The sequence below is a fragment of the Oncorhynchus keta genome, chromosome 1 (genome assembly GCF_023373465.1).
Source record: "Oncorhynchus keta strain PuntledgeMale-10-30-2019 chromosome 1, Oket_V2, whole genome shotgun sequence".
In the NCBI taxonomy this organism is placed as follows: Eukaryota; Metazoa; Chordata; class Actinopteri; order Salmoniformes; family Salmonidae; genus Oncorhynchus; species Oncorhynchus keta.
In genome coordinates, this window is record NC_068421.1 from 25,750,716 (window position 1) to 25,769,149 (window position 18,434).

An 18,434-nucleotide genomic window follows, 5' to 3' on the forward strand; every position below is an offset into this window, starting at 1 on the left:
TTGGCTACGCTTGCAGAAAGGGGGAGATTGGAAACGTCAATTCTTGCTAGTCTGATTTTGACATGCAAGCTGTAGGTCACGTTCTGAAATACTGTCATCTATTTCCATATTTCCATATTTACAATGTGTACATTTCCTAATATAATATACACACACCCACACACATGCATATGTGTACGGTACCTGTTAGATATTGGGGGCATCCTGGGATGTGCTTTTCTATGTTATTGTTGAAAGAGTGAATTAGCTAGCATGCTCTTATTGTAATGGTCACATTAGCTCTCTGCTAATTCACAGTTATTTCCATGCTAACAGATTAATCATGAATCTACAGCCATCAACATAATGTGCATCCTTGTGTCTATTGTCAGAATAAACACCAATCACCTGGGACCACTGGCTGGACTTTCTTTAAAAACACAACGCAGGAGAGTTACGAAGTACAAACCCACCTGTTACACATTGAAGCCCATCATGATTTGCCCAATAACAAATAAATAACATTGATTGAGAGAAAAAAAAGACTAGTTCTATCAAGGTTGTGCCTGTTTAAATCTTTTAAAATGGAGTGAAATTCTTATTGCTATGTGTGGGTGTGTAGCTGCTTTAAAGACTCAATTGAAAAGAATACATCAAAGTCATATCAAATTGTAATTCATTCCCTTTTGCAGCTGGGGCTGAAGTAGAACCCTTCCTTGTGGCATATTGATAATACAGCCTCAGACATGAGGGAGAGATCAAAACCAACCTGTAGGTGTGCCAAGTCATTTTAATGAAAAATCCTCTGAAACCATCAATGTGTAGGTGTCTTAAATAATTATTCAATAATTGGTGGTGATGTTCATATTTTAGAAACATTAAAATACCAATTGCATTGATACAACGTAAGATATGTTGAATATAATATTTGACGGCTTTCTAAAATTCTCTGTCTCAAACATTTCAGTGTTACAGATCTTTGGCGGTTTATCAAGAGCAATCTGAGCCAATTGCTGAGAACGAAAACAGATGCAGCACCCATTAGATTTATAACACTAGCAACACAAGAAGTCCTTTATAGTAATTACATACAGAAAAAAACACTGTCCAATACAATTCCCAAACAACAAACCGTTCTATTCAATTTGACTCAAATGCGTTCCACAGGGATACTGTGGCCCATTCAGGGATACTGGCCCCTTCATCTACACTGATAGAAGTGGATTTAACAAGTGAAATCAATAAGGGATCATAGGTTCCACCTGGTCACTCTATGTCATGGAAAGAGCAGGTGTTCATAATGTTTTGTACATGCAGTCTATACACTGAAAGCAGAAAATGTCACAATAGTAAATGTACATCAAAGGAGTGTGACACTTTGAAAAGCTTGTATTCTGAGTACTGAAAAGAAATGGGAATAGCGACAGTGGGTTCAGCATATTTCACATTCGTCATATTTCCTCTATTCTACTGAGCCTTATTTACTTTATGTTAATTTTTTCATATTTTCTTACTTCTTATTGTTGTTGCATTGTCAAGAAGGAACGGGCAAGTAAGCATTGTGTTGGACGGTGTATACCATGTGTCTCCTGAACATACGACTAATTAAACTTGAAACTCATAAAAGCGACTCAATTTAGCACCGTGTTGTCATAACAAAGATTGTTTTGATAAGACCAACTGCAGAGAAGTCAAAGATCCTTGTGGATCTAATCATACTGAGTACCATGTCACTGCACTGCTACACCCATTCCTAACGGAGCAGCTCTACATGAGTTACTCTACAAAGGGTTCATCCAACCTCCTCAGAGGCCCCACTAAGGGTCATGCTTCTCATGCCCGAACAACTTCTCTCAAACCTAACCACTTACTAAATAACCACAGAGGTCATTTGTAATTGCCATAATTTTTCATGGGCTGAACCATAAAGTCGAAAGAAGTGACACTGTTCAATAATGTATTATATCCATCTATAATTAACCAAGCTTTGTTTCTATCAGCAAAGCTGGAGGGAGAAGAAAAAAGACAAGGCCACTTCATTGCCACTGTCTTTTTCAGTGAGAAGGGGGGAGGATTCCAGTTGGGAATATAAATCAGGAACATTTTATACACACAAACATATCCCTGAACAGATTTACATTTCCTAGATTTGTAAATGTTGTAGATGTTAGATAGCCCAGAGATGGGCATCCAACCATGAAAAACAAACAAGGAGAATGTTTATGCCAGAGGCAAATGATGCCTGGTGTTAAGTCCACATATCTAGCAACTACTGTACTGTAGCTTCATGCACCTGGGAATATTCTCGGTATACAATTACTGTGAATGCATGTTTAATTCCTAAGCAACTAAACAGAGCAGTGTATGAAATAATGAATGTATATGTACAGAGAATGATATCTTAATCATTCCATTCAATAAGTGGTATCATAGCACTAGATTGGTACAATAAAACAATACTGCTAATATGAAAACATCTAATGAAAACCATCATTGAGCAGTAAATCTGAAAGTGTACCACTTGAGAGTAACAACAATCATTTGTAATCTATTATATTATCCATTTACTTCCATATTGAAATGATGCCAATTAGCATCAATATTCCATAGCACCAAATGGCTCCTCTCTCATTTTAATATGAAAATAACTCTCAATCACGCTGTCATTATGCAACTGCTGTGTTGCGATTGGACGAACATCAAGATGGAATATTTTTGGATGGATGGCTGAGCATGATTATTATCTGCACACAAAACAGCCCCTTGTATTAACATAGAGGTACAGTGTGAAAAAAAACTATGTTTACATAACACATTTACCATGAAAATGAACATAAATATGAATATTCATACTTTGAGTGAAGCTGATCAATCAAAGGCAGTAGAATTCATCAGCTGACAGGTAGGTGTAATCAGCCATCACAGAGGGCTTTCAGGACTACCGAGGCGCTTCGTTTAATTCAACGTGTAATCGATGCTGATGGGACAAACACCAACATGTATGCATGCTTTAACCCCTTACTGCCTCTTCCTTTAATGAATACAGCCACATGTACAGTTTATGTCGTGCATTTGCTTGGAAGTTTACTGTTTAAATTGTGCTTCATCCATGGGTGCTATTCCATATTTTACCATCGGTTTATCATGAGCTCATCTGACAGACAGACATCGAGAGCAGAAAAAGAGAATATATGGAAATCCAGAGAGACTGGGAGGGTGGATGGATCAACTGGGTCCAAGTATTTTATAGGGCACCCATGTCACGTCTGGTGAGCCAGTGGCCTGTCGTCAGGGCTGCCAGTGGGCATAGGCACACGGGGCAGAGTGGGGCGGGGCGGGCAGCTGCTGCACTGTGACAGGCTCTGTCAGCCAGGAACCCTTGGTAATTAAAGCGGCCCTCTGTGCTATGCCTGGGGGGTGGCCTGGGACCAGGAGCAGAGACAGGAGACAGGGGAAGAAAGGAAACAGGGTAGGGGGCAATGAGGGGGGTTATCCAATGTGAGTAAGCATTCTCCTCTTTCTGCCCAGAGGCTATACACAGGGCTTGTACAGGAACTTGCCAAATGACAGTCTCCCAATTTGCTTTCATGAATATTAACCAGGACATGACAGAAGGGGCCGTTGTCTGCTCTGCTCTGCTCACGGGTGATATGCAAAGACAGATCCATTGTATGATGTCAGAGGAGTAGGATATGGTAAAGCGTAGCCCCATGGTGCACCTCTCTAGATCTACTTTTATTTTCATGTGTTAAACGGGTGAGAGTGGATGTCTCATTAATAGAGGAGGCAGCAGCAGCATATCTCAGTAGGGAGAATGTCAGCGCTCCAGACGTTGATGTCTGAATTATGCTGCTGATGAACTAACAGGAGGGAGAGAATCTGATGGGGGATTACAGTATATACCAAACTATAGCAGCTCCCTCTGCTGCTACTACAGCTGAATAAAAAGTACCAGGGTAAAAATAATACTGTTTCGTTGCGCAATATGAACACTAGAGGGTGGAGAAAGAGTTTATTTAAAATCAAATCACATTTTATTAGTCACATGCGCCAAATACAACAGGTGTAGGTTACAGTGAAATGCTTACTTACAAGCCCCTAACCAACAATGCAGTTTAAATAATAATAATAATAATAATAATACGAATAAGAAAAATGAATAAAAGTAACAAGTAATTAAAGAGCAGCAGTAAAATAACAATAGCGAGACTATATACAGGGGGGTACTGGTACAGAGTCACCGGTTAGTCAAGGTAATTGAGATAATATGTACATGTAGGTAGAGTTATTAAAGTGACCATGCATAGATAATAACAGAGAGTAGCACTGGTGTAAAGAGGGGGGGGGGGCAATGCAAATAGTCTGGGTAGCCATTTGATTAGATGTTCAGGAGTCTTATGGCAAGGGGGTAGAGGCTGTTTAGAAGCCTCTTGGACCTAGAGTTGGCGCTCCGGTACCGCTTGCCACGCAGTAGCAGAGAGAACAGTCTATGACCAGGGTGGCTGGAGTCTTTGACAATTTTTAGGGCCTTCCTCTAACACCGCCTGGTATAGAGGTCCTGGATGTCAGGAAGCTTTGCCCCAGTGATGTACTGGGCCGTACGCACTACCCTCTGTAGTGCCTTGCAGTGACGCAACCAGTCAGGATGCTCTCGATGGTGCAGCTGTAGAACCTTTTGAGGATCTGACAACCCATGCCAAATCTTTTCGGTCTCCTGAGGGGGAATAGGTTTTGTCGTGCCCTCATCACGACTGTCTTGGTGTGCTTGGACCATGTTAGTTTGTTGGTGATGTGGACACCAAGGAACTTGAAGCTCTCAACCTGTTCCATTACAGCCCCGTCGATGAGAATGAAGGCTTGCACAGCCCTCTTTTGCTGTAGTCTACAGACATTAACCGAGCAAACACTTTTGTATATTCAATCAAATGGATGGGAGAAAACAATTGTTGTTATAACTACTCTTATGAGAATACCAAGTTCTTAAAATTGCTCAATGATTGTCCTCCTCAGTGCCCAGACTTTTCTAGGTTGATTCAATCTATCTGTGCCAATGAGGGAATACAAAGGTTTTTTTGCAAATTTCTCAAGAAATTTCGAGTGCAGCATTTTCTTCATATTGGGTAGACTTTCCACAAACAAATTAACAGAAATTAAAACAACATGATGTATTTATGGCAAGCTGGAGCTAATCCCCTTGTCAAAGCCTGTGAGCGGCAGAGGGGAGAGCAAGGGGAAGTCAATGTGTGTAGACTAAACTAAACCACTGCTTAAACCTACAGGGATAATGCCAAGATGCTAGACCATCTTGAATTAATGACATCCAAGTAAACCAATGCTGGGTGGCAACATTTTAGATGAGAAGGACATGGTCACACTGGACTGTTGAATAAAGAAAGATCTGTGAACCTTTTGAGTATAGTATGCTGAATCTTTCTTATATCCTTTGTCGGATTCCTTTGTACCAGAAATGGTACTGTACAACCAGTTGAAGACAACGTGATTATGGTGGCCCAGAGGGTGATTGCGTATGGTGTGCTGCACAGGTTTTTTGCGATTTCTAATGGTCACATCCATATTGATCAGGCCACACCTCGCCACACCGACCAAACGGGATCAAACACACACTACATGAACAAACGTATGTGGACACCTACTTGTCAAACAGCTCATTCCAAATACATGGGCATTAATATGGAGTTGGTCCCCCCTTTGCTGCTATAATAGCATCCACTCTTCTGAGAAGGCTTTCCACTTGTTTCACTCTTGGAACATTGCTGCCGGGACTTGCTTCCATTCAGCCTAATTGCCCACTGATGTTGGGCGATTAGGCCTGGTTCGCAGTTGTCTTACCAATTCATCCCAAAGGTGTTCGATGGGGTTGAGGTCAGGACTCTGTGCAGGCCAGTCAAGTCCTTCCACACCGATCGCGACAAACCATTTCTGTATGGACCTCGCTTTGTGCACTGGGGTATTGTCATGCTGAAACAGGAAAGGGCCTTCCCCAAACTGTTGCAACAAAGTTGGAAGCACAGAATCATCTAGAATGTCATTGTATGCTGTATAGTTAAGATGTCCCTTCACTGGGACTAAGGGGCCTAGCCCGGACCATGAAAACAGCCCTAGACCATTATTTCTCCTCCACCAAAGAGTTGGCACGATGCATTGGGGCAGGTAGTGCCTCCCTGGCATCCGCCAAACCCAGATTTGTTCATTGGACTGCCAGGTGAAGCGTGATTCATCACTCCAGAGAATGCGTTTCCACTGCTCCAGAGTCCAATGGCGGCAAGCTTTACACCACTACAGCCGACGTTTGCGCATGATGATCTTAGACACTCGGTCTCCCGAGTGGCGCAGTGGTCAAAGGCACTGCATCTCAGTTCTAGAGGCATCACTACAGACTCTGGTTTGATTCCAGGCTGTATCACAAACAGCCGTGATTGGGAGTCCCGTTAGGGCGGTGCCTAATTGGCCCAGCATCGTCTGGGTTAGTGTTTGGCCGGGGTAGGCCGTCATTGTAACTAAGAATATGTTCTTACCTGACTTGTCTATTTAAATAAAGGTTAAATAAATAAATAAAATACTTGTGTGCGGCTGCTCAGCCATGAAACCCATTTCATGAAGCTCCTGTCGAACAGTCATTCTCCTGACGTGGCTTCCAGAGGCCGTTTGAAACTTGGCAGTGAGTGCTGCAGCTGCGGACAGACTATTTTACCGCTCTACGCGGTTCAGTACTTGGCGGTCCTGTTCTTTGAGCTTGTTTGGCCTTTGAGCTTGTGTGGCTGAGCTGTTGTTGCTCCTAGAAGTTTCCACTAACGGCACTTACAGTTGACCGGGGCAGCTCTAGCAGGGCAGAAATTTGACGAACTGACTTGTTGGAAAGGTGGCACACTATGACGGTGCCACATTGAAAGTCACTGAGCTCTTCAGTAAGGCCATTTTAATACCAATGTTTGTCTATGGAGATTGCATGGCTGCATGGCTGAAATAGCCAAATCCGCAAATTTGAAGGGGTGTCAACATACATTTGTACATAGAGTGTACCTCAAAGGCTGTTATAGAATGCAGCATTTTGGGGAAATGTGTTGTTCAGTACAAACCGTCACGTAACGTAGCAAGCGTTAAACTGAACTGAACACACCCCAGGTCAAGAAGAGCACATGGGCTCAACAGTATTTTGACAGACAACCCTGCTTAGCTTCCTCACACAAAGTTAGAGTAATTAAGTTTATTGCATACTGTTGATAGTGCAGTTTGAGGGTTATTTAGATGGTGGATGGGTGGATGACTGTCTATATAGACAAACACTGGAAGGAGACAGATTACACATCTGCAGAATTAATGATGGACTGACCACAGTTACTGCCATCCATGAACTCAACTACTTCCTGTTCTCCTCCAACAATTAACCTAAATCTGACCAATCAGAATAGAACAAAGCAGTTGCTAGGTAGATAAGCAATTACTGTTACAATTCCAAACAATTGATTCTCCACTTTTTAGAACTACACAACGTTGACTTTGAAAATAACAATATCTCTCAGAAAATAAATGATGCACTATTGATAATATTAGCAGTTACTCAAATAGTATTTTGTAATGGGTCGCCATCTTACAACACGGCAGGTCTGGCCGTGAGGTGTTTCTTGTTGGTCAGAAATGATCAGCTTCACATACTGGGGATAGCATGTACTGGTCAACACTCCTTATTATGTCACCAAACAGTAAGGTGCAGGGACATCAATGATGTTGTCATGCATATATACATAATTGCCAACCTGCATGCTCGCTATGGGAACAGGATCTTCCAGAGTGGTGGCAAATGTACACATACTACAGTGTAGAGGAGAAATTCTAGTGAAAATTAAAATAGGTGAACAGGTGATGCCCAGGTGATCATAAATCATGTAGCAAATGTCAAATATGTTGCAAACGCCCCATTTATTGTTAGTCAGTGATGTAACACTAATTGAGAAACCAACAGAAGTGATGTCATCACATATTGTTGTTACTTCCATTGATCCACATTCCACTGTTGTCAAAGAGAATTCAGTCATGAACAGCTGGCGTTGTGAAGTGTGTCAGTGCTAATGTCACAACAGCTGGCTCCTGTCATCTTATTAGCTGCACCATAACCAGGGCCCTTTAAATATGCTAAGTGCCACACTCACTTACATACTCCAGACCTATTTGACAATCTTTATAAACATATTAAACATTTATCACATCCAATCCGTAAAGCAAACATATTTATTTAACACTAAGGAGCACAGCATGTGTTCCCTAAAGAACCCCACAGCCAACCTGCCCCCTCCTCTCTCTTCTCAGTCACTACCCTTGCTTTCTTTGTTATCCCCCTTCCTCACTACACACCATCCCTCCAAAAAACTGTAATGTTCCTTCTCTCCTCTAGGGTTGTCCCTTTCTCCTGTGTGTTCACCGTGTGACAGGGAACGTTAGCTCTGTAAAGCCAGCCAGCCAGCCAAGCAGAAGCAAATGTATTCAGAGCATTTAGTACTCCGGATTAATCGAATTATAATTTAATCATCTGATCAAACAGCAATTAGCATAATCACTTCTGGGGAAAGGCTGATAGAGAGAGGGAAAGCAACACATAATAAAGCTCAGGCTAGCAACACTCTAATGAGACATTTGCCAACATTCACAAAGTTACTGATTCCTGGGGACTCTTTAAATATGATCCACCTCTTTTTAAAGGTGCAACTCTGCATATTAAAACATCAAATTGGTGACGGATCCAAATTCATTTGAATGCAGGCTCATTCATACACTGTGGTTTGTGTCTCTTTCTCTGCATTCTGAAATCAGATATGAAGTTTGAATATTGTGAACACAAACAGTATTTGCATCTTACAGAATGACTGATTGAGAAGTTTAGCTGTGATAAGGACATAGATTCAACACTAAGAAAGGTAAAAGAGTGTAGATCAATAAGACAAAGGGAAGCAGATGGAATGTGAGCAACCTGCCAAGAGATCCAGACACACACTGTGAGAGTCACCAAGGTAATCCATCCATACAGTACCAGAGCAAACATGTGCATTGGGCATATAGGGATCCATCCAGTTAATTCCCATGGCTGTGTAGTTCAAAGCATGTGCATTTGGGTACTAGATTAAGTGACCGATTAGTTCTGTCCCTCAAAAATGATATGTGATCTTTGTGACTTTGTGAATAGTTATCGTTACTCTTTGTATATTTATTCCTCATGTTGTTACTTTTCTATTATTTCTCTTTTCTCTCTGCAATGTTGGAAAGGGCCCGTAAGTAAGCATTTCACTGATAGTCTACATCTGTTGATTACAAAGCATGTGACAAACACAATTTGATTTGATTAGCCACATCAACCACTCTTCCAACATCTGTCCTGTTCACTGCACTCTTATGAGTTGCACTACATCATACTTGAGCTCTATTGCAAAAATTGCAAAAATCGAATTGCAAAAATCGCTGAAGTTGGAGACTTTTATCTCCCTCGCCAACTTCAAACATCAGCTATCTGAGCAGCTAACCGATCGCTGCAGCTGTACATAGTCTATTGGTAAATAGCCCACCCATTTTCACCTACCTCATCCCCACACTGTTTTTATTTATTTACTTTTCTGCTCTTTTGCACACCAATATCTCTACCTGTACATGACCATCTGATCATTTATCACTCCAGTGTTAATCTGCAAAATTGTAATTATTCGTCTCCCTCATGCCTTTTGCACACATTGTATATAGACTCCCCTTTTTTTCTACTGTGTTATTGACTTGTTAATTGTTTACTCCATGTGTAACTCTGTGTTGTCTGTTCACACTGCTATGCTTTATCTTGGCCAGGTCACAGTTGCAAATGAGAACTTGTTCTCAACTAGCCTACCTGGTTAAATAAAGGTGAAATATAAAAATTTAAAAATATACACACCACGCATATATAGTAGTCCTAATCCAAAACACAGTGTGTGCATTAGACATAGGTAGAATGTTAGTGCATGTATTTATTTTGTCAGTGTTCTCTAAAAACTGCTTTTGTCTCATTGTTCCTTCACCATGCCACTTTTCTAAGTGCTCGGCCTTTTAAAATAACATTACATAAAATAACATGTCATGTCTTTGCCCGGTTGATCAAACACGTAAATCTGTGTGAGTTTTTTTCCCCAGCCGATGCTAAACAGTATAGTTAACATATTAATGTGAAAGACATTTACATGGTGCTCATGCAATTATATTGTTCTGATTCAGCAGAATCCTTAAGGATACAGAGTCTGATTTGTAATTAGATTTTACATTCAGTGAAACATACCACCACCCCTGTGAGTCTCCCATGCCCCATTACTAATTAGACTGCAAGACGGTTGCTGAACATCTTTAGTAGGCATCTTCATTATGCAGTCAGAATGTGTGAACTGGGAGATCCATTACTACACATCAGGGTCTCCATCATCAGACATTACCATTAGTAACAGTTCCTCAGGAATAACAACAACGCAACCATTCACACTTTTCACCAGCAAACACCCTCTCAAAGGGGAACGACTCTAGAGAACAATTGACCTTAAACAAGTGCTGAATTCATGTTTGAACTGAACTCACATCTACTTCTCAGATATGTATCTATCAATGCATACAGAGCGACTATATTTTATTGCCTTACTATACACATTTTCATAGGTAGGTCAACCGTGCTGCTCGGATACCTAGTTGACTGTTGGGTCATTCCATTTGATTTCAATCACTTTTTGAACGCACCCCATTTGATTTGAAATGAACTTTTTATACATTGTTGCCCATGGTAGAAGTGTTCAGAAAGTAAATTTTTGTACCTGATTGACCAAACATGTAAGTGTGCTCAAAGCATACCCCACCCAACCTTGAGACCCTCATATCTTCATCACTGGAAAAGATAAACAGTTGAGTTTGCTATAATTTCCCCTCCTGTCCCCTGTAACTATTCCCCAGTTCGTTTCTGTAAATGTGAATGTGTTCTCAGTCAACTTACCTGGTAAAATAAGGGTTCAATAAATACAATTACAAACAATATTGTCAAACTGTTATATAATTTCTTGGAAAAAAATGTTTTCAACTTTTAACCTTTAACATCAGTAATGTAGTTTAGACCCTATTTTACATCCTCTGAGGTGTCTCCTGTTGTGTCCGCCATTGGTTGAGACACAGCATACTCTTGAGTGTGTGTGTCATGTTTTGGCTGAAAATTGTTTTTTCAAGAAATTGTAAAATAGTTTGACAACTGTTTGTAAGCTTTTAAATGATCTGCACATCTGTCTCATAAATGTTACGTCATTCAAGTTGGAAAAGTCACTTTCTTACCACTTCTACCATGGGCAAATATGGATTGAACATTTTGTTCAAATGAAAAGCAGTGCCGTCAAAAAGTGATTGAAATCAAATGGAACGACCCTGTTCCCTGACTGGAAATAGGTTTAAACAAATAATACTGATTTAGATTTAGATCTAAGTCCTCCTCAATTGCCAGCATGAGGCCACTGCTACCAAAAGACGGTAAGTCTTAAAGATCTTTAAATAGATATGGAGGATTCAAGGGCATAAGTCTTACAAGAGGAGCACCTCACTATACTGGAACAGATGGATCTCTAAATCAGTGTGCTGCCTTAATTGCCCCCAGCATATGAACTCCCCTGAAACACAGGTTCCTCCTCTCAGCCAAGTTAAGTCAAATCAATCTGCCCCCAGTCTCCATTGCATTTTACTTCTCAGGGTCCTAATGCTAACTGGGCGGGCTAAGTGATGTTGGCAGCTATTTAGATGCCCTACGAGGACTATCTTTTCTGAAAAGGATTTTGTACATAATCATCACTCGACAATGAGAAAGAAGGGCATTTTGATTGAGATAGAAATGTGTACATGACCTATTTACCTTAGTGTAAGACAAAAGAAGGTATAGGCCATCTCAAACGGCCTTGCTCAGGTCTGTCTCTCAATCATTGTGCTGAAATCTATGGTTTACACCTCAGACAAAACAGTCATTCGCCTATGTTCAGAATTCCCATTGCTATGAACATTCTCAAGCAGCCCTCTGCCATAGTGGTGCCCAAAAAGCTGCCCAGTCATTCTGAACGGGGGCGAATGACTGTTTTCTCTAAATTACACTATAGTGGCCTGGAAATACATTGACATTGCAAATATTTAGTAGTAAACAACTTCGCCATGAGTATCATGTTGTCATTTTTCTTTAGACAGATGGCAATGTCATAATTAGCTAGCAAAGTTGGCAAAAAAATAGATCGTAATGCTAACGTTAGTTGGCTAAAATCCGGTGCTTTCCCCTCAATCTTAGTTAGCTAGCTAGCATTATACTACATCTAAAGTCAATCTAACAAAGGGTTTTCCTACTAATTATTTGGCACCTTTTGAAATGTCATTGTATTTCCAAGCCACTGAAATGCACTTTTGATTAAATCTTCATTGACAATGCATTGAGCAGAATGCTCAGTCGGGCATCCGTCCTGAAATGAATGTTCAAAACAATTGTGACAAAACATGCAACACATGAATAATGGCCCTGTGTGAGCTGCCTCGCCGCATAATGTATTTAAAAACAGAATTGGAGCTTGGATTGGTTTTGCCTTAAGGCATCTTTTAGAGGGCAAAATCCTCAGCCATCTAAACATAACTATTATAGCCTACTTTATCTCTTAATTACATTTCAATTTGAATAAAAATGATAAAAGGTAACCCACAGTACACAAAATAAATACATTTTTTAATTTCCATATTGCATTATTAATTCATGTTTTATAAATGCTTTAATGGTTCAAAATAAAATCCCAATATCTTAAGATAATATGTATAAATGGAGTTAATATGAGAGCACAATGTCTAAATAAGCCAGAATACAAATTTAAAGAAGGCTTATAAATATCATACCTGTAGAATGTTGTATTTGGAGACTAATTACAACAGAGAAAACTAATCTACTGGCCCAGTTCCCTCAAAAATTATATATTTTAGCTGTATCTTTTATTGTGCAATTCAGGTATAATTCCCTCAATTATCATTATGCCAGAATATGCCAAATAAGGGCACAGGAAGTGGCTGGGCCCTTATCAAGCAATTCCCGGTCACCCACCCAGTGTATAGCCTTATTTAGTCAAACTCACACTTTCCTGACACCCATAATGGAGGTTTCCATAGAGACAGGCCAGTGAACATGTGATAGACCTGTAGATGTAGGAATTAGAATACGAATTTGGTATTTAGAATAGTAATTTAATTGGATCTCCATAGACAAACCTAACTCTAAAAAGCAACAATTAACTACAAGGTCGTCATTCTGCCATTGTCAGCTCAGCTCAGTCAATACAGACCTCATCATTATCATGATAATCGCTATCTTCAGATATCCAACCACAGAATACAATGAAATACAGTGCAGCAAAATAAAACAAGATTCCAGCTCCAATTGCATTCTATACCCATCGTCCAAAAAGGCATAACATAGATAACAATAGAACAACACAGAAGGGTGAAGCCATTTCCAAATAATAAAATACATGTTTGCATGTACCCTCTATTCTATTATTATATTAGGTTGCCAATATAAGGCTTCTGGAACTATATATGGATCCAGCCTGGCCTGACAGTTGATCTAATGTCACGGCACAATTCTAATGATTAATCACAAATCCTTATTGTTATTTTACCAGTTTCCACAGAAGCCAGTGTGAGTGAGGGAGATACCATATTATGTGGAGTAGAGATGGAATAGCCTAACCTGGATGTCAATAAGCAGCTGACTGAGAATAGCCTTACAAGGGAAAAAGGGAAGATAGTCAAATATGTATCATTTAATATTATTTTGGGGGGAGGGGAGTGGAGTGAAACAAGGAAGTAGAAAGGAACCACTGATTTTCTTGTCAAGTGGGTTGGGTTCACCTTGTCACATCTGCGTTGGTATAAAATGAATGTCCCTCAATGTGCTACAATGGGTTAATCCCAAACCACCAATGCCCCCTTTTTGCCTGATGCGGTAAATTCAGCGACCCTCTACGACATAACCACAACCAGAGGTTCTACCCTGTTTACTTAAAATATCTGCAATGCCCCCATCTTGTCAGCTTGTACAGTTTGTAAGAAGATATATTTTCTTTCCGTTTCCCCCCCTTCTTCAACCTCTGTGTTTTCTCAGTCTCCATCTCCCCTTTTCATACACACCCAGCCTTTTCATAACCCCCTTATATGCAGTAAATAATGGTTTATTTGATCCTGTGTAAGTAATAAATTGTATACATTTACTGCTTTCACCGATCAGCTTCACATTGCAGATTCATAGATTTATGAAAGCACACACAGTACACAAATACACACACACACGCACGCACGCACGCACACCCACCCACGCACACACACACACACACACACACACACACACACACACACACACACACACACACACACACACACACACACACACACACACACACACACACACATACCTTTTAAGTGAATGCATAGAGAAAGTCTTTCTATCATTTATTGGTCCTTTTCATCTTTAGGTTGCAAATCAATATGAATTGATCATATATGGACTGCAAGCTCTTTCAAGTCTATTTAGCAGCATTATCTCAATAAGAAATGACAACAACAACAAAACTATTTGTCTGCAGTGTCTACAGGGGTGCCTTTCCATTTTGCATCATTATCAGGTTCTGGTGGCTTACATTTTCTTATCTCCTTTGTACACAAATTATTGTTTCTGTACAAGTCTTCATTTGGCTACACACCTGTGAAACGGGCTAGAAATGTATCGCATTGTTTAATGAAAACTTTACTGAAAACTAATGCATTTATTCAAAATCAATGTACTATGTTAATCTAATATCATACATCTCTAAGGATAGAGTCAAATTATAGGCTACATGATCAAGCTTTTACAAGTGTCTAATATCCTTTCGAATTTGAATACCTTACATTGAACTTGAAAATATACAACCCTAAATAAATAGCTTGGATGGGGGAGGGGAAGGGGGTTAAACCAAATTTCCAGTATATAAAATACGTCAGTCATTATTGAGGCCCATGCTACTACTGACTGACATAGCCGACCGGCATAAATATCCAGGCATGTAAAAAATGATTAAATTCGATGTAGTAATTGCCACTGACAACAATTAAGGTTTTAACCTTAAGGTCACGTCTACTTTATCAAGCCTCTCACGAACATACATTTATTTCCTCAGCAATCAATGAAAAATGCAATTGAAGAATGAAGGCATCATAAAAAATATTTTCCTTGCCTTACCACAATTTATGTGAATCTATCAAATATTGACCAATGATGTGGCGTATAGTTAAAATAGATTAAAGCACATTTCACTCCCGTTCCTCTCTCCCTAGCACCGTTGGCAACCATAAAATGTGTAACACGGGTGACCTCCACCCCCCTCATCTATTTTACATTCCTCACTGAATTACTGACATAACTAATGAACATTAAAATTAGCAAATTAAACTTACCATTTAAGATGCTCTGGAAAAAGATAACAGCCAATATCCACATGCCCTGCTCCGTTCAATCCCCCCAAGCTATGCTTTCTCGTCTTCCTCCGCACTCTTTGACAGCTGCTTTCCTATAATGATGTTTTGTGTGGCAGGTGTAATGTTAAACATTTGCTACTAGCTTGTAGTAACCAGTCCAACTCTCTGCTGATAATAATGTCTTTACCGTCTCCTCCTTTTTTTTCTCTATAACGCCCTCCCTGGTGCTCTCGTAGCCTACTCTTCCTCTCCCCTTTTCAGACCCCTCTTTGAGCTTGGAGGATATGTGCCTCTCTGATTGTCTTGATTAAAGCTGTGATATCCGACTCTACGCAGCTCTACGCTGGCCCTCCGTGCATTGCTACTTTCCCTGCTCTTCAAAGGGATGCTCGAGAGGGCTACAGTGCTCGCCTGCAGCCCAGGTGTGATGCTGAGTCAGGGTAGTGGCACGCGGGCAACCGTAGGTACTAAAATAAATCTCCGGGTGTGAAACGGGGACACCTAAACAATAACGATGTGGAATCCACAAAAACGCATCTTTAAACGAAAACTGAAAAATAAAATCAGGTTTGAAATCAAAATGTGAGAAATAAAATAACTTAAAATAAAGAGTCAATGTTCAGTTCAATAAGAATGAAAACCCAATCCGGATGAGCTGAAGTCAGACCATCTTCACCACCTCTCTCCGTCCAGCAAGAGGCAAGCACGCGCATCTTCCCACTGCCCTTTTAATCGCATTGGTCCATGCGCTAACCCTCGCTGCCTCAGAGCACTACAGAATAACCCTCTCCGCTGCCTTTGCAGCCGCTTTAATTCCTCATTGCCTTAAAGGAGCAGAGGCGATAGATAGACAGTCCTCCTAGGCGCTAGGTGAGAGCATTTACAGTAAGGAGGGGGATTTTGCAGTTAAAGAAGGCCCACCTGAAGAGCCGGTTAACAAGGAGAACATTTTACGCACCGGTGTTATACAGGCACAGATGGCGTGCGTAAATAAATGTTACGTTTATTAAGGTAAACTAGGGACATGACTAGAAACGTATTTTCTATACAGGAGAGGTACACAGGATTAGCGTTCAAAATGTTCTTGACTCGAGGTTCTTGAGTTTTTTTCAATGATATGTTTGTGGGAAATAATCTTCTAAAAAATATTATTTTTAAATGGAGTTGAAATTAATCATACACACATACACTGCTTTGCTGCAGGAGGGACTGGTGCACTTCACAAAATAGATGGCATCATGAGGGAGGAAAATTACGTGGATATGTTGAAGCAACAAATCAAGACATCAGTCAGGAAGTTAAAGCTTGGTCGCAAATTGGTCTTAGAAAGGACAATGACCCCAAGCATACTTCCAAAGTTGTGGCAAAATGGCTTAAGGACAACAAAGTCAAGGTATTGGAGTGGCCATCACAAAGCCCTAACCACAATCCTATAGAAAATATGTGGGCAGAACTGAAAAAGTGTGTGCGAGCAAGGAAGCCTACAAACCTGACTCGATTACACCAGCTCTGTCAGGAGGAATGGGCCAAAATTCACCCAACTTATTGTGGGAAGCTTGTGGAAGGCTACCCAAAACATTTGACCCAAGTTAAACAATTTAAAGGCAATGCTACCAAATACTAATTTAGTGTATGTAAACTTCTGACCCACTGGGAATGTGATGAAAGAAATAAAAGCTGAAATAAATCATTCTCTCTACTAACATTCAGACATTTCACATTTTTTAAATACAGTGGTGATCCTATCTGACCTAAGACAGGGAATTTGTACTCTGATTAAATGTCAGGAAATGTGAAAAACTGAGTTTTAATGTATTTGGCAAAGGTGTATGTAAACTTCCGACTTAAACTGTACCTCTGTCCTTGAGCTGTTTTGTCCATTACTGTTCTGTATTATGTCCTGTTTCATGAGGACCCCATGAAGAGTAAATACTGCTTTTGTAACAGCTAATGGGGATCCTAATAAAATCCTAGCTACTGAAAAGGAGCAGGATACGTTCTGGTGGACATTGTTGAATAATTGACTTAAAATCAGGGATTTTAAAAGGATGAATGCGGGTCAGATTTTCTGTTGATAGTTTTTATCTCTGTCTCTCAACTTGGTGAGGAGGACGGTGCTGTAGGAGGACGTGTCCTCTTCCTGGTTGGAAGTGCAGTCTCTCTCATTCGCTCACAACACACTGTTCCAGCATCTCTCGTCAACAGCATTCCTTTGTTCAGTAACAGCTACTTACACTAGACTGTTCTCGAGACGAAATAAGAGATTTAATCCAATTAAAATGGTCTAGCTTTCATTTAATTTGGTACACTATTTATTTTTTTATCATATGAGCACTCCATTAAAGTGAGATCAGGGAAGGATAGGAAGAGGAGTTAGGCCTGTGGGTCAACATACCTGCAGGCCACTTACATTGGATTTAGAATAGTCTGCTCTAGTATGGAACTATGTGCATGTGTTTGTAAGCTTGTTCATTTGTAGTAGCACAATTGACCCAGCCCCAAGGAAAAGGAATGTAGCTTTGTGAGGCTGCCTGTTCAGTGGCTTTGGCTGTTTACTGGTGCTTATTGCTGATGTGATGTCCGAGACAGAGATGGCCTGTGGATGCGACCTCTGTTTCCTACAGATGACGAGAAGCAATCCTGTTAGCAGACCACCTGAGGGGCTCGTCTACTCCAGCTCCTTCTCATTATCAACCAGGCTGCTCAATGGGCCTGCCATGGCTGCTCTGCACTCTCCCAGCTGAGGGGATGGACATGGAATTATGATGCATTATACATAAAGCATCCAGCGCCATGCCAAAAACTAAAAACAGGATTTATTTTGAACCTGTTAATGATGCCGGTTGTTAATCTAGCAATAGTTGTTTTTTCTGCTACATACAGTAGTTTAGAAAGGGGATGGCCGGAGTAGAGGAGGGGTCTGGTCGCTTTATTAG

The 18,434-nt window shown here is 40.5% G+C and overlaps 1 protein-coding gene across 3 annotated transcripts in view; it reads right to left on the reverse strand.

The window, feature by feature from the left end:
- Window positions 1-16,276, reverse strand: part of LOC118394622 (cell adhesion molecule DSCAM-like) — a 136,567-nt gene extending 120,291 nt beyond the window's left edge. For all 3 annotated transcript variants that reach the window (XM_052519552.1, XM_052519544.1, XM_052519554.1), the window contains exon 1: window positions 15,478-16,276. In XM_052519552.1, coding sequence (XP_052375512.1) covers window positions 15,478-15,520 — 43 coding nt within the window. In that variant the 5' untranslated portion in view covers window positions 15,521-16,276. The remainder of the gene's footprint in view (window positions 1-15,477) is intronic.
- Between the last annotated feature and the right edge of the window lie 2,158 nt (window positions 16,277-18,434).